Source organism: Zeus faber (genome assembly GCF_960531495.2).
Source record: "Zeus faber genome assembly, chromosome: 13".
In the NCBI taxonomy this organism is placed as follows: domain Eukaryota; kingdom Metazoa; phylum Chordata; class Actinopteri; order Zeiformes; family Zeidae; genus Zeus; species Zeus faber.
In genome coordinates, this window is record NC_137198.1 from 14,812,738 (window position 1) to 14,837,505 (window position 24,768).

Genomic DNA, 24,768 nt, shown 5'->3' on the forward strand with positions numbered 1-24,768 from the left:
TATATACAATATCCATGATAAATTGGAAATAGCCAGCTTATGATCAGGCTACACACAAACTTGTTCTCCAATCAAAGTTAAAAAAATTAATTTGTTCCATTTCATTTAACTAGTAAATGTGTTGCTTTAACAGTGCAATGTTGCTCATGTGTCATAAGGTTGTGTAATAAAATAAAACTTGTGGGCTTTGTAAATGTACTCAACAGTTTCTCTTGCTACAGTTCAGGTAGCTCTTAACAGTATAATTTTTTTATTTTATTTTATTTATTTTTTTAAACAGTATTACTTCTGGATGTGCAGGCCTCCAAATCCCCCATGAGATGGTGGTATAGAGGCCAAACGATTGCACTGTATTAATTGGTTGGTGAATACCACACTGACCCCCAGTCTGTTCGCTGTACAGAATTAGTCGCATAAGCAAGTCGATGGGGTAGCAGGGATGACATCATACTTAATAAAAAATTAAAAAAAATGTTGCTTAAATTCAATACTCAAAGCATTGATTAAGGCTTTGGATTTGTTCGTTGAATGCCATATAAAAAAAAAAAAAAAAAAAAAAAAAAAAAAGGACAGGGAGCAAAAAAAAACATTGACGAATAAACTCCGTGGTCAGCCTGCGGGTTAATCATCTCAGAACCTGCTGCTGATATGTACATACAGACCTGACAAAATAGGAGTGTACAGTACTGAGATTGTTTAAACACCTGTGTGTACCAAACCAGCCCTTGCATACAGTCAGACACTCACTCACACACACACACACACACACACACACACACACCTGTTCATCAAAAACAAAAAAAAAGAAAAAAAAAAAAAGAGCCTCCCTGCACTCCATTGATCACGGTGCATCCGTTGCCATGGCACCCTTGGGTTTTTTTTTTCCTACGGTATCTGGTAATGAACTTGCGCACGCTCATCACCCCCCCTCCCTTCCTCCTCCCACCAGCTCTGAGAATCCCAGAATTCTGCTTGGGGCGAGTCGGTGCTGGACACAATTAGAGCCCAGAAAGACGACTGCCAGATGCCATACTCTGCCCGCTGACCTACTTCCTGTCTGCTCTGATCCAATTCCTGCCTCATGTGACCCAGCCTCACATTACTCATCAGGGAGGGGTTGGGGGGGGGGGGGCATATCAGGTGAGATGCCACTAGGAATGCTACAGGAAGAAATGGAAATACAAATTGAGGAAGGATTACGGCCTGACATATTTACACATGGTTTTATCACAACTATGTACCCGACTCTGCTGTTGCTCACTTCCTTAAGATTGACATTAGTATCCAGCCACTTCAACATCAAGCGTGGGTCTACACACCGTTCAACAGTCAGTCCATTATTGAGCTGTATTAATTGTCATGACCCGTCCAGGTATTATTTGATCAGTACAGATCCAACCTTTACCTGAAGACACAGGCTCAAGAGACCATCCATGTTGATATAGCTTTAGAGTATTGCTCTCAACCGGCAGGCTTGAAGTGATCAATTCCACCGACCGACTGACCTACAGCTCTCACTCTTTCCGTACTGTGACTGTGTGATGGCAAGCACAGTGTGCACAGAGGTAGAGACAAAAGGACAAAGCCTATAAATAGAAACAATCAACCACTTTTTTTTTTTTTTTTTTTTTTTTTCTCCTCGTCTGTATCCACGTCTCTCACACGCATACATGCAGTCAAACACATACACACAAATTAGTGCTTTGCCATCCGTTACAAAAGAGGGCCACCCCTCCCATTTTCCCTTTATATTAACTCAACCCCCGAGTCCTCAACTGGGGTTAAAGTGCAGATTTCTTGTAAGGGTAGTCTGGTTTGCTGGGTGACCTGCGGTCTCTGGTGGCTTCTTCGCTGACACTGTTCCTATGAGGCTGCTGGAGATGCCCTGAGCCTGATGATTCTCCAGTGACACCTAGCTCCTCGGGGGCTTCCCTGGGACCCAGGTGCCTGTCCTCGTACCCATCTATGTTTCCGCTGGCAGAACGCAAATGACCCAGGCCGTGAGTCAGGTCTGTTTCATTCGATCGGCCCCTCGGGATGTGTCCGAGCCGAGGCTGAGCCCCGGAAGGGCTGGCGAGGGCTCCGTCCTTCCGCTGAGAGGCCATACCGAGGACGTCCAGTCTCAGGGGGTCTTGGGCAGTTCGCCCCTGGGGGTGGCCCTGGGGTTGAGAGTCAGAAAGATAGGACGGTGGGAAGGAGCTTTGGGGGTTGCAGCTGTGGCTGTAGAGGTCTGGCCCCGTGAACGAGGGCAGGGCAGTCGGAGTTGCAGGTCGACACGAGAAGTCATAAAGGTCAGGGAACTCGGCCTGAGCCTCGAGCTTGGGCTCAGGAGCGTGTCTTTTACAGGAGTGTCCGTGTCCGGGGCCGGGGCCATGGCCGTGGCCGTGGCTGAGGCGAGTGGAGGGACAAGGCCCATGGGGCATGTGGTGGCCTGAGGGGCCCATGGGACTGTGAGGACCTTCCCTGTCCATTTCCGCCATGTGCTGTTCTCTCAGGGACATAACGGAGACGCCAAGGGCAATGTCAGGCATGAACTCCCTCATCACAGGCTCCATGTTCATCTGGATAAGGACAGGGAAACACATAGCTTAAATTAACAATTTAGCTCAATGTCAACATGGCCAAAATTACTGCAACTTCATAAAATTAGGAAAGACAGCCACACAGGGACAGGACACGACGGATACACACTCACCGGCTGCGGTTCTGAGATTAATGCACGGCCCATAGCTTGAGGGATGGTGCAATCCGGGGGCTGGGGCCTGGGCACAGAGGAGTACTCCACGCTGCCATGCTTGACCGATACATGGCGCTGGTGCAGGGTGCGGTTGCATGGGTAGGAGAAGGAGCGGGTAGGGGTCGGCATGGGGACACGGGGCCGCCAGGCTCCCTTCAGCTGGGCGTGGCTGGGCGTGGCCGGGGGGTGGTACGGGGGAGGGGGAGGAGGTAGAGGGGGGTGGAAGCCTGCCAGCCCTTCCAGCTCCGTGAACATGCTGTCCATGGCCGGGCTACTGTTTACCCGACACCGACCCACCTGGCGCAGCGCCAAAATCGGACTCTCGTCTCCAAACCGTTCATCGGGGAAGAACTTGTAAGGGTTCTAGACAGAGAGAGGAAAAGAAAAAAAAGAAAAAAGAAAAAAAAAAAGTTTGAATAGGAGTCATCTGTATCTGTGTGCACACAACACCAGCGCAAAGACGAGTAAAACCAGTCTCCCTGGAAACATTAAAAGAGGTCTACATCTTCGATGGTTGCAGCCCTGTTAAAATCTGCCATCTTAATTAATCTGTTATTATCCCCGCCCGGTACCCGGAGAATGCGACACCCGCCTGCCTACCTGCAGCAGCTCTGTGGCTCCATCGGCGAGGCCAAACTCTCGCAGCACACGCAGCTGGAGCTCATAGCTGACGGTGGCTCCCTCGCCACAGTTGAGGGCGTAGGCTCTCTGGACCTGCTCGGTGTGCCTCAGCTCCTGCAGCCTGCGGATCATCTCCTTCACCACAGCCAAGCGGGGCACTGAGAGGAGCATACACGTTAATGTGCATGGAGGACACAAGTACAGATCTCAAACACGAACAATATCTTAGAATATAGAGTTGGGAGGTTTTGATTTGGTAGGCATCGGTGTAAACACTTTAAACTCTCAACCCACTTAGCCCTCCTGCTACTGTCACTCAGACCTGTTGTGAACCTATTACCGTTACCTGGAATTTCATTGGCCACCACTGTAGGAGCTGTGTTCTGGTTGCCAGCCATTTGCTGGTGGTTGATCATGTGACAGCACTGTGGCACAGCGTTGTTGACCATGTACAGCGTGTCCGGGACGTTGGACATGCGCACGAGACGCAGGCGCACCAGGTCCGTCTGCTCTACCATCATCTCATCCAGGACAGACTGAAGACATACAAACAAGACAAGTGTTTCCCCATACATTGATTTATTTGTGGCGACCCGCCGCAATATCAACATTTACGCATATTGATTTTCTATAAAAAAAAATTTAACTATTTAAAACGCGCAGCACATTGATTCACTTAGTCTCTCACACACACACACACACACACAAACACACACACACACACACACACACACACACACACACACACACACACACACACACACACACACACACACACACACACACACACACACACACACACACACACACACACACACACACACACACACACACACACACACACACACGACCTGTCTGTGAATAGCCCTCTTTGTGCATAACAGGGACACTCTCTCAGTCACACACCCCACCCCCCCGGTCAGCTCCCACCACAAATATAATCTTATTCTGTGGGAAACACTGAAGACAGTGAGTTACATAAATTATCATTTGGACGTACACCGATCAGCAACAACATTAAAACCACCGCTAATAACCACTCATATTATGTAGGTCCCCCTTTTGCCGCGAAAACAGCTCTGACCGTGGAGGCATGGACCCCACAAGATCTCTGAAGGGGTCCTGTGGTATCTGGCACCAAGACGTTAGCAGCAGATCCTTTAAGTCCTGTTTGTGAGGTGTGGCCCCCATGGATCGAGCTTGTTGTTCTAGCACATCCACAGATGCTCGATCGAATCTGACCCTAACCCCGCCATTCCACATGACGTAGAAAAAAAAAACGTGATTCATCAGACCAGGCCACCTTCTTCCATTGCTCCATGGTCCAGTTCTGATGCTCACTTGCCCAATCTAGTTGGTTTTGGCGGTGGAAGAGGGTCAGCATGGGCACTCTGACTGGTCCGCAGCTATGCAGCTCCATATGCAGAAAGCTATGATGCACCTTTCAATCATAGCAGCATCAACTTTTTTAGCAATTCTTGCTACAACAGCTCTTCTGTTGGGCTACACTTTGCACCCCACACGCATCAAGGAGACCTTTGGCGCCCATGACCCTGTCGCCAGTTCACCGATTGTCCTTCCTTGGACCCCTTTTGGTAGGTACTAACCACTGCATACCGGGAACACCCGACAAGACCTGCTGTTTTGGAGATGCTCTGACCCAGTCGTCTAGCCATCACAATGTGGTCCTTGTCAAAGTGGCTCAGTTCCTTACGCTTACCCATTTTTCCTGCTTCCAACACATCAACTTCAAGAACTGACTGTTCACTTGCTGCCTTATATATCCGACCCCTTGACAGGCGCCATTGCAACGAGATGAGAAATGTTATTCACTTCACCTGTCAGCGGTTTTAATGTTGTGGCTGATGCTACACAAATAGAGGCAGTAAGAAATAATTAGTGACTATGCACTGGACAATGGAAACTGATGAGACAGTGAACTTGAGACATTGTAAAGTAGGCATGATATTCCAAAGCATCTTAATAGCTGGCCTGTAGTCTCCACAGAAAATCTACTCTACTGCCTTTGATGATGGCTGTGTGGGATTCCTGCGATGACTCCATCCCTCACAAATCAGAGGTGAGCGCGTCCTACTGTACCTTGGCCTCCTCCACATAGGGAGAGAACAGGCGGGGGCGCACGTAAATGCCCGTGTTCTTCTGACGCAACCAGGCATTGGCTTTTCCACCCTCAGCTGTGGGCAGCATGTCCAAAGGAGGGGTGCTGATCAGGCCACGTTTAAGCTGTAGAACATAATACATGGTTGTTAAAAGGCACAAGCAAATAAACGTAGTGCTTAAACGACATGATTTTGTAAAATAGATGTAAGAGTCAATTGTGCTGAACCCTGTAATTGGAGTCAAAAATGTAGTTGGAGACAAGTTAGATTTGTTCGAGATGGAATGTAATGCATCCAGACACCCCAACAAACAAACAGCATGGCCATAAAACAATATCAGAGGAACGCAGGACAGTTTAGGAAAGACAAGCCTGTGGTACAAACCGCATCGGTGAGGACGTCACTGTTGGCAGGCAAGATGTGGTCTGTTCTGATGAAGGGCAGCAGGGGAGAGAGTATCTCCTTCAGCTCCTCCACATCCAGGTCCCGCCTCTTCACCCCCCTCTTGTTCACACTATGGGCTGTGCCACTCAGCAGGTTTGGCTCTGGGTAAAATAGGGTGAAGATACTTTTAGTACAATTCGACAAACAATGGGAAGAAAGAGGAGAAAAAAAAAAAATAATAATAATAATAATTAGATCCCTGCCCCATATGATGGAATGACCTTCAACATTGAAGGATAAATCAGGACAAAATACAAAATAAAAATCTCAAATGTTAAACCTTAATACATTTCCAATAGTTTTAGACACTTTGAAAGTGCCATTTGGTATCCCCAAGCAAGGCTGTCCTTTTTATAGGGCTTTTAAATGTATTTGGAGGCTCTGGTAACAGGGTAATTTTCTCAGAGCCATTAGGGGGGTTTCTCAGGGGGTAATTATGGAGTGTATTATCTTACCCCTGTCTGCCATCCTCTTAATAAGCTGCTGCTCGCCCCACTTAACAACGTACTTAAGAATGTCCTGTTCACTTGCCTGTGAATGAGACAGAGAAAAAGAGGACGGGGAAAGAGACAAAAAAATGAATGAGAATTTATTAGGACAAGGTTAGATATGAGTGGGTCAAGAAGAAGGAAAAGCTCCAGAATGAGGATACTTTGCAAACAGAATTTGTTCAGGCTGTGCAGCAGTGCAGCCTGAACCTCGCAGGGGATTTTTTTTTTGTCTAGTTAGATTAAAATGCTTCACCTCAGCCAGTAGCCTGCCTGATGCCCATGGAACTCAGCAGAGCAGATGAAGGCTCAGCTTCAATTAGGATCCCCGTCTGAAGGCGATTCCCAACAGAACGGTCCAACTCACATCAGGAGACTCAGGCTTCGCGTGCCTCTATGTACTGTATGTATGCATCTGTGTATGACTAGTTCCTGTGTGTTAAAACTGCGTTTGTGTGTCCATTTGTGAGTTAATGGACCAGGGAATAATATGAAACAGGTCAAGCCTCCACTAACTAGTTAGTGTGGGGAGCTATGAAGTCTTTTTTGGAACATACAACAGCTGTGAATGGGCCTCCCAGTACAAACCGAGAACAAGCCGGCTGACGCATTTCTTACCTGTAGGTAGTCAGACTGGATAGCGTTCAATAGGTGCTCCTTGCCGAGCTCGTAGAGAACATCAGAAGTCACAACTTGGCTGAACTCCTCGCAGAGAAAGTGCATAGCCTGTCGGTGGACCCACTTGGAGCCATACGGCTGAGAGCTCCACTTTAGGATGGACACCAGAGAGTCCAGGGACAGGCTCTCCACCACAATGTCTTCACACCCTGCAAGATGAACGGCGATGGAGATTGTAAAATGTAAACTAGACATATCCTGAAATTTGAAATCCATGCATAAGATCAAAACGACATACCCTGTCAAGTGTCTTGTTTTATGCTGTATGCAATCCAAAATGATGTAATCAAATTATAAATAGAAGTCGTAGCTGAGCCTTTCAAGCTTTTTTTAAGTAGTTGTGACTGCTGTGATTCGCATTCCCCTCCCCGAGCCCCCACACCCTTCACATTGCGTTTTCCAAATCAAAGCACATACCAGAACAGCAGGCAGTGGTTTAACTCTGCAACACACCAGCCCACAGAAATGCCTTTGATACCTACACGTGTTTGGGTCTCGGGCTACCTCTCCTTCCCCAAACTAAGTAAACACAGCAGCTTAAGGAAATGTGCCCCTGCTTGTGAGTGTGCAGGAGTGCACGCACCTTGTGAATGTGTACACACCCATCTGCACAAATCAAAAATACATTAAAAAGTGACAGAAGGTCTATGAATTATGTACCTGCTGCCAAGGCCGTCAGAAAATCAAATTCAAAACCAGAACAAAGTTGCAAGAACGCCGGGCTGCAGTGGAACAGGGACTTGAAAGACGCAGAGGGTGTGCAGAGCTGGGTTTTTGAACATGACGGGATTCATACACAGTTGGCGAGGTGAAATTATTCCAGCCATCTCATAGCACAGGCACTCGGCGACTCTCTCACTTCTAATCTCTCTGATCAAAAGCTCTGAAGAGAAAACTGACGATGACGGAGATTAAAGCCAGTTTGATTGACACGCAGCCAGAGCAGCTTTGAAATGACGCGGTCCGGCCTGCAAACCTCCCTCACTCAGATCGTTCTGTCCGTCAACTCCGAATCTGTGTGAGAGCTGCCAGTAGCGCTTCTCCTCAGGGAATCCCTTATCTTAAAGTGGGAGATCTGAGCGGCCCGCCCCCCCGCCACACATCAACCCACCCACGTATGTATCCACCACTTTGAACGTGCACTTTGGGAAATTGGACCCTGGACTCGAGAGTGATGACTGCAACAACTCCCTTGCTTTTAAATGCTTTTAAATTCTGAGCCTTTCAGGCCCCCACCCCCACATCTAGAGACACAAAAGTGGATACATGTGTGCGCGCACACACACACACACACACACACACACACACACACACACACACACACACACACACACACACACACACACACACACACACACACACACACACACACACACACACACACACACACACACACACACACACACACACACACACACCTAATTTGCATTTCTGCTTTTGGGGTTCCTATGCTTTAAATAGCAAATCAAAGACCGCAGCGTGGAGATCCTGTGTCATTAAGAAGGAGGACGAATAAGAATTTTGCTTTTGTTTAAAAAAAAATTAAATAAAATAAAAAATAGATTCGAACAGAGAATGGGATTCCATAAGTCTGGGCCTCCCTTTCTGCTGCTTTACTTTTGCCCATTCTTTCTTTATGCTTCATGAGTCTATCCATGCCTTCTCCTGAAGGCAGACACATTGTTAAACATACACACATAAACACATATAAACCCTCGTGGGGACCAGTGGTACATGAAAGCAGACAGTTCTGTTTCCCATTAGCCCATTAGAATTCACAGTGCCGCTCAGTTCTTCAAAGCACAAGACTTTTATTATGAGCTGGAGATTAGAATCAGCATTATATCTAATACTAATGCACCCCCCCCCAACTCTCCTCGGGTGGTACACCGTGTTCACTGGAGCACAGCTGACTGACAAGAATATCACCACGACAGCGGAAACTGCATAAAGCCCATTCTATGGAAATAAAGGCACACCAACTTAGGAGGACTCGCACATTTTGTCTCGCTGTTATTGTTTGGAGCCCCGTGTTTATGGAACACGCGGTTTTCAAAGCCACTTAAAACATCAGCTGCACTCGGGGGTCTGTAAACAATGTTGTGGTTGTGAATCATGCCCGATCACTCAGGGACTCTGGCTTTACTACACAGCTCAGTGCAAACAGAGAGGAAAGGCCAACACAAATCCAGTGCATGTCTCACCCCTGACGTCTCAGCCCACATCCCGATAAGTTGGTGTTCGGTCCAGAGACAAAAGGAACTTATTGTCAGAAAGAATAAGTGGAGAAGAAGAAGAAATGTGGTCTGAGCTGGCTTAAAAATATGCACTTTTTCACCATGGACTGTGCTGTGTGCTGCACTGTGTATATGTGCCACACACAAACAATAATCACTTTGATACACTTCATAAAAATTAAAAATGAATAAGGCATGTAAGACATGTTGGCGTTCAAGTGAGAGTAAGCGATAGAGAATCCTACTTATCAAAGGACCTCATAAAGATAGATTCATATAGAGCCTTTTCAGTTGCCCTCGCTACTCAATTCTCTATAAAGACCCCTACGGGCCACAACCTGACAGACTGAAGGACAGACATAAGCCTCTCTATTCCCTCCTGCGATAACTCAACAGGCATGACAGTCCTTGAGGTTTAGAGTAGAGGTATGGGCTTGACAGGGGTTTGTCACATGGAACTCAAGCTCACAGAGTTCAACTGACAGGATTTCTTCTATGGGAGTCTCTGCTTTTCATGCATTTTTTACACAAATGTACAGGGCAGTCTGTTATTGGGGAGCCGTGGAGAACCTTGATGGAACGTCACCGGGTCAATCTCAGCCAGCCCGCTACATTCCACATTGAGGTTTCATGGGAACTGATTAGAGCTGCGCAGTTCGGTGGGAGAAGGAGGAGGAGAGGGGATAAAAATACACTGCAGAAAGGGGCTTGTTGAAGCGGGGGATGGGAGGGATGAGGATGACTGCTGTGGGTGGACGACAGCATGCGCCTGCTTGCCCGGTGCTTGGGCATCTGAGTGACCCGGAGAGTGACACTAGAGCCCGGGGTCGCCGGTCTACCAGCTGTGGGTGGGTGATGGCCCGTGTGTGTACAGTGCTATTCAGATCAATGCTGAGGTCTTAAAGGGCAATTGACTGCTGCCTTTGCGGTTGCTACACTTGCTTCAAGTGTCTCTCAGAATTGAACACTTGGTTTATGTACAGAATGCACATAGTATGTGACATAGTATGCATGCTAGAAAGCAGTTTTGTTTTTTTATCATCTGTTGTCTCCATTAGGGGATCCTTACAGCTTTGTCTAAATAGAATGCACCATTGTCTTTTCCTGGCATGAGACCTCCAATCTAATCTGCGTAGCCATGCGAGAAAAGGACCCGATAAGATGTTACCGCTTGACATTTCTTTCGAAGAAGCACCCTCTCTCAATTTCACGTCGTGGTTGTAGGCGGGCCCGTTCAAACTCTGATTTATTTTTATGTGAAGCCAATTCAGCTTGTTGATATTACAAATGCAAGCTTGTTTGTCCTTTAAAGGCTATTGCATTACAGAGATTTTGGATAGTCTAACATATTAACCTTGAAAGAAGAATACAAATAAATACATAAACATATATTATGTAGTGAATGAGAACACGCCTTGGAAGAAAGAGGAGCTGATCACCACAAAGTCACTCACTGAACTGAGTCTGCCAAGATGATGCTCTCTGTATGACTTAACAGGAGGAACACTATGTGCCATTATAGGCATTTACAGCCTCTTACTCCTATGCAATTGCGCTACTGGCAGTTACAGCCCTGTCAGAAATCACCACGGGCCAGTCTCTTTCCATTCACACTTATTTCCTCTGCAAAAAGGTACGCTAGAATACAATTTGCTCAACCTGGTTTTGTCTGGTAGAAGGTATTGATTGCATTTGTGCTGAAAAATGAAATGGATAAATGTATGGGGGGAGAAATAACAGCCTCAATTTTATAGTACACTGACTAATATCGAGAATGGCACTTCTTTCATTCCAACCCACCACCTGAACGCCTGTCCTTGCACTATGCCACTGCTGTGTTCGTGTTCGAAACCATGGGAAAAGTGCCTTTCTTGATGTTTGGCTCATGTAATTACTGTTTTTTTTGTCTGGTAAAATAAAAAATAAAAAATAAAAAATAAATATATATATATATATATATATATATATATATATATATATATATATATATATATATATATATATATATATATATATATATATATATAAAAATAATTCTCATACAAAATGTAGCTGCTCCACCTCCCCGATGGGGAAGGTGGCCTGACCCGTCTTGCCTGAGCACCTACACCTCAGCTGGCATGCCTGTCCTCACTTTCATTGCATCACAGGGTAGTTTCACCCTCTGACTCCCGTATGCGAGCCAATCTGCCAGGCCGAGCACATCTGGTACCTACACCGGTTGCAGGGCCCTGAGCCCTCTCTCCCCGGGGCTCCAGGAAGCGGTGAGGCCCGTGCAAGGGCCACTGTAACCTAGGTGTGCATTACATTTGCGTTTGTAACATTGAAACGTGACCGATAAGGTTCAAATTTTGTCCGATAAAATAAATTCTTTACGGACAGCAGACAGTTTTACAACTATGGTGTCAAACTGTAGGGGCGCAAATACCAAAAGTTACATAATGCTGCTTTAACTAGGCCAGCACCATGCCGACCCGTAATGCATTCAGAGAAGGAGGCAGTCACAAAAATATTAATCAAATTCATAATACTGTGTCACCACCAACAATAAAACATCCCAGAGCCATAATCAGATGAAAAAGCATAATACGAGCTGTCGTGAAGGTAAATGTAGTACGCAGATTCTGAAGAGTTTCTGAGACCACCACTAACTGAACCCTGATATATGAGGGTCCCGTTCAAAAGCGTGTGTGAGTGTGTGTGTGTGTGTGTGTTTAACAAAGCTCATCTCACCTTGAGCCAGCATGCTAAACTCTAAGAACAGAGCGATGTGGTAGAGTTCCATGGCCTCCTCGGTCCTCGTGCTGGCCCCACGGCCCCCAGCCACCAGCGCCTGCACCTCCCCCAGGCTGCCAGCCGAGGGGCTGCCGCGCAGCACCAGCCCAAGCTCCACCGCGTCCGTGTACATGCAGTGTAGGATCACCCGCACGTATTTGCGTGGGATGATGGACTCATCCAGCACGATGCGTGTGGGTGTCTGCAGCGTGCGCTCCGTCATTTCCTCCCCTGTGCGAATGCGCCGTTGCAGAAGGTTCCTGAAGAAAGGGGAGCGTGCCGACAGCACGGCTTTGTGGGCCCTAAGATCCTCGTCCAGGGCGCCTTCTGCGGCACTGCACCCCGAGCCTCCCACTGACACTCCGGCCCCAGGCCCTCGTTCGTTGCAACTCTCCGCCATCTCAGAGTCCGAGGAGAAGCTGAGCAGGGCGTCATAGTAGCACATGTAGTCAAACAGCCCCCTCATGTCCGCCTCTAGGGAGTTGGGTGTGCCGAACTCCTCGCTCAGCTGCACCAGCACGTCCACGTTCTGCAGCCTGGCGTCCTCCGCTCCACTCACCCCGAACTCCCCCGTGTACAAGTAATGGAGGAGGGCAGAAAACATGGGCACATCAATGCCCGCTGTCTCGATGTCCATTAGGACCTCTGCTCCATAGCCTGGTGAGGAAGACAAGAGAGTCTTGAAGAAAGGGCAGCGGGCGGCCAGGACGGCCCGATGAGCAGGGAAGCAGGTGTCCTGGAAGATGAGGTCCACGTCGGTGCAGTACTTGTGCTGGTAAAGGGCGGCAAGGTTCCGTTGCAAGCTGGGCGCCTCGGCCCGAGCCTGGCCGGCCTGAATGCTCAGCTCCTTGAGGGCGGCCGTGCCCTCGTATTCCTCCACCAGGGCGTTGGCGTCGCGAACGTCCCACCCTGACAAAAGCTCGCGCATCTGTCGCGCATGGTCAGCTGAGCGACTAGACTTCCGCCGTTTGATCAACCTCCTCTTGAGCGTGGCCAGGCCCAGGCTCTTCTTCTTCCTGTCTGCAGGCCGCTCGTGGCCATGCTCCAGGCTGTACAGCTTAGACTCCCAGCCATAGCCCTGCTGAGAGTAGGACGAGGTACCTGCAAAAAACACACACACACACACACACACACACACACACACACACACACACACACACACACACACACACACACACACACACACACACACACACACACACACACACACACACACACACACACACACACACACACACACACACGTTAGTTATATCCGGAGGCCAACGTTCTCTTTATTTGTTATTGTATTCCCCCCCCCACAAACCTTGCCTAACTATTGATCATTGATTTGCTGGGGATCCTCCAGAATCTCTTGAAGGACCACTGGGAATCCCCGGAAGACACGTTGAGAACTGCACTTACACACTGACTACCTTTTATTGCTTGTAGGGGTGTGACGATTCTCCTAATCCACAATTCGATTTGAGTTTCAATTTTAAGGTCACGATCAATTTGAATCTTTCAGTCTTTCCTTGTGATTCATGGCATCTTTCATCACTTATATTGCGCGGTGCAGTTTTGTGAGACCCTCAGAATCTTATGCGAAGTTGCTATTTTAAAGCACGCAAAGTGAGAAAGTGAAACTCCTGCGCACACCGGCGGCAGTCCAGGTACACACTGCTCCCCCTCCCATTTGGAAAATAGTACCATTAGTTTAGTTTAGTTTTCGATTTTACTGTTGACGCGACGAATATGGAGACTGTCGGTCGTGCCCCCCAGATCCACTGGTGGGAGGGTGCAGTGTGCGTTGATGGATGCGGTGCAGCGGACCCCTCGGGAGCTGACCACAGCTCGCCCAACTCCGAACCAAATTTCATGAAAGCCCATTTGAAGCCGGGGGAGCCGCAGTCAACTCCAGAGGGGCCCGCACCCCTCCCAGCGCACACTGCATTTGTTTACTGGCAGATCTTGACCGCCCAATATGGCGACCATGTTGGACAATATTTCCCACAAAAATACGGAGAGAATCGCGAACCTGCTTGTGATTTCGAAGTTCGAAATTGAACGCTTATTTCCATCTATTTTGAATCGTGAGAAATTACACACTTATCACTGGATCACTCTGGATAATAGTTACATTCAAAATGCCTCCAATTTAACAGGAGGAAAATGTTTAAGTAAACAGAGAGCTTGACATCTACCAGACATACCTGGCATGTTTTTACAATTCAATAACTGTAAGTTAACTATAGTCATTTCCTAAAACAAGTCCTGTACTTCTATTGGTCGGATGTGAATTCATAATCTCGACACAACTCTAATTTGGCTTGTGTTTAGTCTAGAGGGAAGACTGCTAGAAACTCAATCTCTCTTCACCCGCCCTATGGTGTGAGCCCTGCCAGACTGACCCCCCCACACACACACACACGTTCCTGAATGATAGATTTTTCGACTCGTTTATTTTTTGACTTCCAACACAGAGTCTCTAGTCTCTGCCTAGCCATGTAAATCCTGTTAACAAGCATTTTAAAATGAAAATTACCTGATGCGTTTACATGACAGATAGGAGCAATGACTTCTTAACTAATACTGACACTTGGTCTCCATTGGCTGCCATAAAAGTGTAACATTTCAATACCCAACCAGCTTGTACAACTTTGTCTTGCTTCATGAGACACAACAAAGTTCAGTTAACTTTAGTCGTATGCAGCAGACAGTTTGGCTGAGTAGCAGTCATGGTTGGCATAGCAGGAGGGCCCCTTACGTCAGAGGAAGCCCTGCCCATGAGACCCTCTCTCTCTGGCTGCCCTTCTCTGAGCATCAATCACTGTGACCCACATAGTAATCATTCTAATACTGTGAATCATCTTCGGCCCAGGCCAGCTGGGCCAAGGAACTCTGAGAGCAGACCTCAAAGATTGTAAGTGGCTGCGGAAATTATGTTTCCATCTACATGATTTTCTGCTTTTAACTGCAAGTCCACAAAAAATAGGGACTAAATTGGTAGTAGTTATACTCAAGCCCGAATTCTCATGATAAATAGACACTGATCAATATGCACATATGCCTCCAAAGTACTTATGTCCAAACTTCTTGGCAATGAGGGCCACAGGGCATAATTCAACAACGCCAGTTGGCGTTTCGCCATGGATAGAATATCAAAAGATCAGTAGTAATTTATGAGCTTCTTATTATGCCTTGTAAAATGCATGTTTTATTAATGAATCAAAAATACTTTGCACATCAAGTTGAATGGCATCAGATTCAGTATTAAGTCATACAGACACATTCAGGTGACTAACACAAGCCAAACATGTACTAGGACGGACACACACACACACACACACACACACACACACACACACACACACACACACACACACACACACACACACACACACACACACACACACACACACACACACACACACACACACACACTTTTGTATATTTAAAATTAGGAAATCAATGCATACTGCAACAACACTGCTGAAGCTGGAGAAAAAGTAGAAAACATTTAGGCACTCTTTTAGGCGTGCTTCATCTCTTGTGTCATGAAGAGCAAAAGGGTCATGTAACCATGCAGCCTATAGACAACCATCACAACAAGTCAGCAAAGTAAAACTAGCACCATGACACAGTCCTAATCAGTACACAGATTAGCAAACACATAACCACAACGCTCATAAACTTGAATCTGGACAAATGGTAATTTTACAATCTAACTGCATTTACCTTGACACTGCTTTATATGATTCTGCATTCACGACAGTTGGACCTTGAACTGGTGCAAAGCAGAAATGCCAACTGCAGTACTTTTTTCATGTGTAAGTATCAATTCTACAGGTTAGTGGTACTAGCCCACTAGCCCTGCTACAGGCCTACATACCCCTTGCATGTGTTAGTTGTCATAGTAACAGCTTAATCTGATGCTACTGAAAGTGCCAGCATGGCAACACTAGCCCCCCACTGCGTCTTGCCGCATGCCAAGATGGTACATCGATATAATGTGGTCTCCTATCATGCAAACTGAGAGGTAATGTTGTTACAGTGGTGGTGCTATGATTGTGACTTGTTTGGGCTGTGCCCAAACTGCTAATACTGACCAGCCACACCTGATCTTATTTTCTCTAAACCTGTGGAGGTTAAAAAAATAAAACTTTGCAGGGCCAAATTTGGCACCGGGGCCCAACTTGGTAGGCTCTGCTCTAGATCAGAACAAGTTTGCATTGCAGTCAATCACAAACTACTCTGCCATTAATAACATGTTAGGCCTCCAGTGAGCTCTAATGAATGAGGGATTTATGCTGGGAATCTCAACTGGGAATAAACATACGCACTGGATGCATGATTGAGCAGCACCCTCCTAGAATTGCCAGAAAAAATAACAATCTAGCGGAATACAGCTCCAAGTCAAGCAAAGCAGGAAAAAATGACTGGAAGGACAACATACACACTTGGCTGAACATGACGCTTGCTTTAGAAAAAAATAATCGGCTAATTAAAAGTCTGGAATCAGTCAGGGTTGATGTCCCCATTATGCAGCTAACGATCCGACAGTAAAGTGACTTTGCTGAATAAGAACCTACCTATAAAGGTCTGCTGTGCCTGCGCGTTCCCCCCCATGCGAGGGGAGCTTGAGTGTGGATAGCTAGATCCATTGGCCCCCATCCTCACTTCTCTTCACTTGCTGTGTGGGGGTTTCCCCTCCTGCTGAGTCATGCTGCCCAGGCAAAGTGTTCCTCAATCCTCAGCAGTCAGCGCAGCGGCTCCGGCGCCAGTCCTTCCCAGAGCCCTCACAGCTCAGAGCCGATCCGGCCATACCTGGGATCAAACAGAGAAAAGGCAAGAATTTTAAAATAAATAAATAAGCAAGATATGCTTCAGACGCTAAGTGATTGGATTTTTAAATGCAGAGTAACCCTCCAACAGTAATTAGTCTGTGTTGATGCGGTCACTAAAAATGAATGACCGGCCGTGCTTTTGTTTAGAGAAACTCAACAGAGGGAGATTCATCACTATCTAGCACGGTGTCACTCACATTGATTTTCAGTGTAAACATGAATCATAGCCTGCCTGACATATTTACATGCTCAAAATGCGAGAAAACAGCTCACAAAGCTGCTTTTGTGCCACATTCCTCATCCGAAAAGTGTGTGTTCAGCCTCCAACGGTGCCTTCAATTAACAAAGACTTCCTCTGCCTGGCCCTCAGGAAACACTGACTGGCAGGCAACAACAAATCTAACGCAGATGTACGCTTATCCTAGTGGAGGAAAAAAAACGACCCAGAAAACCCACACTGCCTCCCCGTTTCAAGCCCACCTCCAGTTCGGCATTTCTTGACACCACAACCTCCAGTTTCACCCTGAAACCTACTGCAGACTCACTGAAGCTGCCATAACCGCACCCAATTACCGCTGTGTTTTTACATATTAAATGAGATCATATTACTCATTTCAGCCCTGAGCCGGGATTGCATCAATAGTGCTCAGGTTTGTAAATAGATTGACGTAGGTTTACCAAATTTGAAATCTGTAATTCCAAGTTAAAGCTTAACAATTTCTTCACAGAAAGCCCCCCCCCCCCATTGAATGTTTACACATACAACTGCCCTCTCCCTCTCCCAGGAGGCCGGATGGAGAGCTCTTGTGTGATGAGATATCTGCTCTCTCAGGCTGCTGTTTTTTTTTTTTCCCCCCCTTTTCTTTTTTACTCACCACACCAATAAATCACTGTCTGTCTCCTCTGTAGAACAGCACTATAAGCACCATCCCAAGGGTTCTATGGAAAACCACAGCCTCTTAGACCATGTACCTCATTGCTCCGGTGACACACACACACACACACACACACACACACACACACACACACACATACACACACACACACGACACACGACACTTGAATTTAAATGTTGGTTAATCTCTATTTCATTAGGCTGGCATCAATAAATAAATCTTAACCTGGGTTGCTTGGCCCAAAATTAGAATCTGGCTTTAGATATCCGGTAACAGAGCCCTGGAGATGCGCCATGCGGTCTAGAAAGGAAGGATCAGGGGGTTTCCTTTGAGAACACCCTTGATCAAAATAAAGCACTGCGAGAAGAATAAAACCAGACAACTATCGCATTAGTAAAACAATACAGTGACTCACAGCTCAAGCACATTCAAATGAGTGAACCAAATTTAACTTCAGCTGCACTGCAGAATTCTGAAAGCATAATTTAGGACAGCTATTTCCTTGAGACCACTCACTGCTCAATAAGCAGCATGAGAATCGGATGTGATCTCTGTAACGCTGAGTTAGAAGAGGTGTGTATCTGTGCAATAAAATGAAGGAGTGAGCAGGACTGCGGGGTTCAGTGGTGAGAGCGGAGGAGGGTGGTGCTACACAGGGTGAAGGCAGAGGCCAGCCTGGCTGGAGTATGTGCTGCTAATGAGAGGTGACAGGAGAAAGGCTGCGTGTCTCGACACTTCTCCCTCACACACACACACACACACACACACACACACACACACACACACACACACACACACACACACACACACACACACACACACACACACACACACACACACACACACACACACACACACACACACCTGTATTTAAGTCAGAGGTAGAACCATGAGACCTTCAGCTTCCTGCAGCACATTACTATACAAACCTGCTTGCCACAAGAAAGGGACCGATGTATTATTCAAATGACAGTCTAGTAACTTTATCAATCATTTACATGGATTTCTTCATCACTGCCAGAACAGGCAATAGGTAGGCATCTGGAGATCCTTCCACCTTGGTGTACCCAAACAACACAACCTTGCCCTCTACTCGCAGTGTAGAAATACACGTATGGTTATCACTCACCTTAGTGAGATCAGTGAGGTTTTTTAATAGTCAAAATGGGTGCAAAGTAAAATGTGTATTCTGTAAGCGTGAACCTCTTCATTGCTGGCCTGGTTGTCAAAAGTATCCCCAGACATTTTGAGTCCACTGAGGAGCGAGCACTCCAAACCTGTCCTGATAACTGAGGCATTGTGCATCTCTTTCACACAGAAGCATATTGTTGTGGTTTATTCACAATACAAAAAAAACAAAAACAAAAAAACCTTGTATGCCTGGGACTTCTTCTGGCCTACTGATAACTTCCCAGAATAAAGTGATGATGAAATCACATCCCTCCACGATTCCCTTTGTTTGGCATGGTGACACAGCACCTTATCCGTTTGTGAATAGCAATCAGCATGCGTGTGTCAAAACTTGCGCTGGCCTGAAAGAGCAGTGCAGCATAAACACAAAAGCGCTTTAACAGAATGTTTCTCCCCCCCAAATAACTCGGTGGATGAGCGAAATTCCTGTGCCGACGACAACAAACACTCACATTCAATATCTGATGTAGAGCATTCTTGAGCACAATTGTTAATACACCCAAAACTCCAATGGAACACCAAAAGAACCTACATTTTTAAGACAATGCCCTAATATTAAAGTCCATCACATTTGATGCAATTAAGACATTATCACATCCAAATACATAATATTAGTGTAAGTCGTGAAATATTTATGGGTGCCAGAAATTATTCTACATCTCAAATAAACATATAAATTGATGAAAGCAAGCTAATAGATTAACAAATTCAAAACACCTATTTTGCAAGGACACATGAAAGAAATCTTATTTTTACATTTTCTGGTGTGACTGGAGATAACACTCTGAACTAACAAAGGAATTGTTTTTCACAGCCTGACTTGTGGTCACAGATTAATTTAATCACTGCTCTTCACTTGTGTTACGGTTAAACACGTCAACTTAAATTGTCCTAACTTTGTAGATTTTTATAAAACGTTGTTTAATCTGTCCTCCAACTCCAAGACAATGTTAATGCAGTTCTCTACAATATAACTGAAGAGCATTGTCAAATAACGCAACAGAAATGACTATATAGACTTGGTCACAGCATTAAAAAGACATTGACTGTCGAATTGGAAGGCTCCACAATTGTACATACAACAATAACTGAACTGCGGTGACATATTCAGAAATCAGACGGATAACTGCATAGGGACATGTCCAGGTCACACGGGCCTATGAGAGATTCACACACACACACACACACACACACACACACACACACACACACACACACACACACACACACACACACACACACACACACACACACACACACACACACACACACACACACCTACACACACCTACACCTTTACTGCATTACAAACACCCGACAACATGTGGTAATGATTAAAATTGTGCCAATACCAGCAATGCCATGGCGGAAGTTCAGGTCCTGCTTCACATCTCCATATAGTTCAATGCAGTGAAAATATGCTTCATTCTCCAGAATACAATTTTGAATATATAAACAGACAATGTGATTGATATCATGCTAAATAATCACGATAAATTCTTCCACATCATCCAACACTATTGAATTACCCATATAAAAGCCACAGTTCATGATATGTTTGGGGATTGCAAATTACATAAAACAAGGTACAAGTCGTAATTCTCCCTTAATTCATAATATCGCAGATCTGTCAAAAGAACCGGTAGGCAGGGAGTCTATCATTATGTGACAAGCAAACAAATCTTAAATACTGCCTGAGGTAGTAATCATGAGCTGGACGACGACTTGGATACTTGATACGACCACAAGCCTACTGGAAGGGTAATAATAAGCAAATAAGTAGAGATCAGAAAGCAGGACGTCCTGAGAGTGACCTCTACAGTATTGATGTGCGTCTGCATAGAGCCCACAGTGACCTGGCTGAGGGGAACAGAGACTGCAGACAGAATCAAAATATAATCAATGACGCTCTCTAAAATAACAATGATGTCAATGGTTGTCTGAACAGGGGAGACTGCTTACCGCTGCAATGCTAGGGCCACTCAAACCAATCAGTCTAACAGTGCTTTCCACATCAGGATGGCTGCAGGAAACTATCAGAATACACTAGAAAACGGCCGAAGAGACTAAGGAGAGCTGCCTCAGCCAAACGATGGCTGTTTAGAAAACAATATGAATATTTTTTAAGTAGGCACTCGGATGGCTCCTCGGTGAGCTCTCTATTCAGATGCCCAGTGTAAACAGCCTCCAGGGAAAAGTCCAGCTCTTACAAGTGCATCAATGCAAGCAGTGGCAGGCACAAATCCTCTCGTGCCACTCATGAACTCTTCAATGTTGCTGAATTAATTACATATAATTATTTGGCTCTGGTGCACTGACACACAGATTCCGCAACCTGGTGATTGTCTAAGCAAGCATTAAGGCCAAAAACACCCCATTTCTGAACAAAAAAAGATAGGCGGTCAATAATAGAACTGTAACAATAAATACAACAGACTACAAGAAAGGCCTAAGGAGGACAGTAATGCTGATCTTCAATAGAATTTAGGTGCGATTACCCAAGGATTAACACTGAAGAGACTCTTTGCAGGTGAACAAACCTGAAGGCATAACAACACATTCTCTATTATTACACTCAACTTCTCAATGATGGTCTGGCTGCAGTATGGGAATTTGATGTTTAATAATGTAGCATATGAGCAGTTGACTACACTTTACTGAGGCGCTTCAGCTGCTAACGACGCCATGCATAACCCACAGTTACAGGGTGTCTGCGGGTATCACAGTTCAAATTAATAATTTTAAGACAGATTTTAAAGACATTTAAGACTGCCTTTTGGACAAATCATCTCCCTCTTATTCAATGAGCAATTGGAGGTGAGTATGATATATTTGGTAGAGGGCGAAGGTCAGAGGTGGGCGGAAAACAGGGTGGGCTATGAACTAGACGATTCCATGAACTGTTATTATAACAGTTTCATTTGGGCCCGGTAGCAAGGTGAGTTAATAGGAACTGGAATAAATCCAGCCAGTACTATTATTCTCCACAGAACAGGTAAGTCGGGAGTTGTTGTTTTTTTGGACTTCTCTCTTCAGGCTAAGTACAAAGAGAGTTGGGTTCATGATCATCTAGTACAGACAGGTAAGCATGGAAGCAAGTATAAGGTTCAGCAGTCGTTTTTTTTTTTTTTTTTGTTGTTGTTTTTTTAACAACATCAGAAATATAAATGATGATGCAGAAGAACTAAACCCTTTTTTTTTTTTTTTGATCAAAGGAAATACGCGGATAAATACCACCGGACAAAACAACGCGTAGGTTGAAAATGATGACCTCAAATTCAAACGTGGGACTGTTTAACGACTTTTACTGTGGCTAGAACTAAACTTTAAGGACCTGCACATATCCCGAGTCAACCACTGCCTTAATCATATATATACACACACACACACAAATCTATATATACATATACATACACACACACACACACACACACACACACACACATATATCGCCACACTGAGTGAATTAAACAGTAAGTTAAACTGTTCGAATCGGATGACGCACAGTGTTGCCATACAGCTATCAACAACTAGCATGACACAGTAGCAGCGGAGCAACACGTTAGATCTTAAAAAAAAAAAAATCACCCTCCCCTGCAACCTCCCCGAGTTTGGGTGGTTGGTGGTGGTGGTGGTGGTGGGGGGAGAGAGTCCTCACAAAGCGGCCGAATCGAAGCGCTGATTTAACGATCGACCGCATAAAGTTGACGTTCCGCGACGCCGAAAGCTTCAACGTTACCGTCGCGACGCTATTGTCCGCGGGCTAGTGACGGTGAGGTCGGTCGGTCGGTCGGTCCGTCGACCGGCTTGGGCTGCCTCCCCGCGGCGCTAACCTTGGCTCCGGTGCTTCCGAAGAGTAAACAAGTGGTGCCTTCTGTCGAACAACCGGAGAAAGACGCGTCCTCGTCCAGAAATGTTGGCGTCGGCCGAGCTACGCGAACCGTATTCACGTTCTCCACGGCAGCCCTGTTAACAGTGACGAACGGTTCGACTCTTCCTTTTCGGATCCGGCTCTTGGCGAGTCGCAAAGTTAAAAAAAAAAAAAAAGAGTCGACCGGTTTCGCGGCTCTCCGTGTGGGCGAGGGAGGACGTCCGGTGGACGGTGAACGACAGCCAGGGGAGCGGTGAACGGAATTCTCACGAGGCGCGGAAGTTATGTAGTCGGGCGGAATGTTTTCAAACGGTGGACCCCAGGAGAATATTCGGGCCCGATCCCCTCAAAAGGGGGTTTGTTTTGGCAGATGGACGCCGACGTGTTGAATCGCGCAGACAGTTGGCTTCCGCCGAAACGGGCCAAAACGGTCACGTTCACGGCGAATTCGACCCAATGCCCTCGCCCCGTTCCGGTCCCGGACTTTAATCGAGTCCTCGGTTATTCGTTTTCCGCTTGCCGAGCCGAAAACGCACCCGGGTGCAGCGCGTAATCGCCGACGTCAGAGTCATGTCGGGGGTTCGTTCGCCGCGAGCGAGTCGTTCGCGAGTCTTGCGTCACCAGCCTGTAATTAGTAGCGCGGACCCTCCCAGGCTAAAGCTACCCGTGCGGACTTCACCTCCCAAGCAACACGACCCAAACGTTGAAAAGCAGACTCCATAGGCATATTTACCCCGCGCCGGAGAGTGCTGGATCCATTATGTCCGTTCCCCTTGCCGCCTTCAGCCTCGACGGTGCGCCCAGTCCCCCACGACTCAAGTTGTCAGGCAGAAAGAAATAAAAACACGCAGCTCAACACCTTCCTCCCGCTCCCGGTCACTTCCACCGCCGCGGATTCAAACCTGCTCGCGTCGACTTTTCAGCGGATTTTTATTTCAGTTTTTTTTTTTTGTTTTGTTTTAATCTTCCGACGATTGCTGATAGACCGCTTTTTTTTTTTGTTCTCGGTCGGGTTTAGTGTTTCCACATAGTAGCGCTCCGCCTGGTTGGGTGGATGTTGTGGCCTATCCCAGCGCTGAATGCTGACTGGCCTACAGGCCCGGCGCGACGGCTGCAATAACACGTTTCAGAGCGTCCCCTAGCGTTGTTATTAAGTTTTATTTATCTATCTGTCTATTTTATATATATACACACACACACACACACACACATTTATTTATATATCTATCTAATAATTTATTATTTTATTATTATTCATCTTCTTGGCATTTTTTTCGGGCTAAACGTATCTGAAACACGGCAACCGCAGTACGTAGACATGGTTGAGGTCTCGTGAGAACCCGGGGCATTTCGGACGTCTCGTTGTTCAAGTCTGACCGGTATCGATGTACATGTAGAAGAACGTCGACGCGATTTTCATCAGTTGGTGCGGCGGCACGGTGCACTGCTGCCTCACAGCAAGAGGGTCCTGGGTTCGATTTCCGCCTGTTGGCGCCGCGCTCCGGTGGGTTATCTCCCGATTAGGGGCCTCTCCGTATGGAGTTTGCCTGTTCTCCCCGTGCTCACATGGGGTTTCCTCCATGTAACGTCACTAAGGACCCCCACCAAATACATTGTCGTCTGACCAGTGATCGATGTTTGAACCTGGTCGCCGGGCGCGTCGCTGTATGCTGCCCACTCCTCCTGGTTGGCCCCCTCAGGAAGGACAAGCCAGGATGGTTTAAAAGCAGGGAATATGTTTCACCAGCCACCATTGAAGCGCGTGTGTGTGTGTGTGTGTGTGTGTGTGTGTGTGTTCGTTGCCGCATGTGCTGTGGCGCGTGTGCCGTGTGACAAATAAAGAATCTTAATCTTAGATTCAGGAGCGGGGGCGCTTTGTGACTT

At 46.5% G+C, this 24,768-nt stretch overlaps 1 protein-coding gene across 1 annotated transcript; it reads right to left on the reverse strand.

Moving 5' to 3' along the window:
- Nucleotides 1–668: 668 nt before the first annotated feature.
- On the reverse strand, nucleotides 669–22,981 carry btbd7 (BTB (POZ) domain containing 7). Its single transcript, XM_080012257.1, has 11 exons — nucleotides 22,847–22,981; nucleotides 16,672–16,906; nucleotides 12,059–13,201; nucleotides 7,029–7,237; nucleotides 6,378–6,453; nucleotides 5,863–6,023; nucleotides 5,459–5,602; nucleotides 3,705–3,894; nucleotides 3,338–3,516; nucleotides 2,696–3,100; nucleotides 669–2,561 (listed from the first exon to the last, which is right to left on the reverse strand). The coding sequence occupies exons 2-11, from the start codon at nucleotides 16,751–16,753 to the stop codon at nucleotides 1,782–1,784; spliced, it is 3,369 nt and encodes a 1,122-aa protein (XP_079868383.1). The 5' UTR covers nucleotides 16,754–16,906; nucleotides 22,847–22,981; the 3' UTR covers nucleotides 669–1,781.
- Between the last annotated feature and the right edge of the window lie 1,787 nt (nucleotides 22,982–24,768).

Coding starts and splice junctions, on each gene's coding strand:
- btbd7 (XM_080012257.1), bottom strand. CDS start 16,753: ATGGGGGCCAATGGATCTAGCTATCCACACTCAAGCTCCCCTCGCATG. Junction 5,603..5,862: donor GTGACGTCCTCACCGATGCG/GTTTGTACCACA, acceptor TATGTTCTACAG/CTTAAACGTGGCCTGATCAG. Junction 2,562..2,695: donor TAATCTCAGAACCGCAGCCG/GTGAGTGTGTAT, acceptor GTCCTTATCCAG/ATGAACATGGAGCCTGTGAT.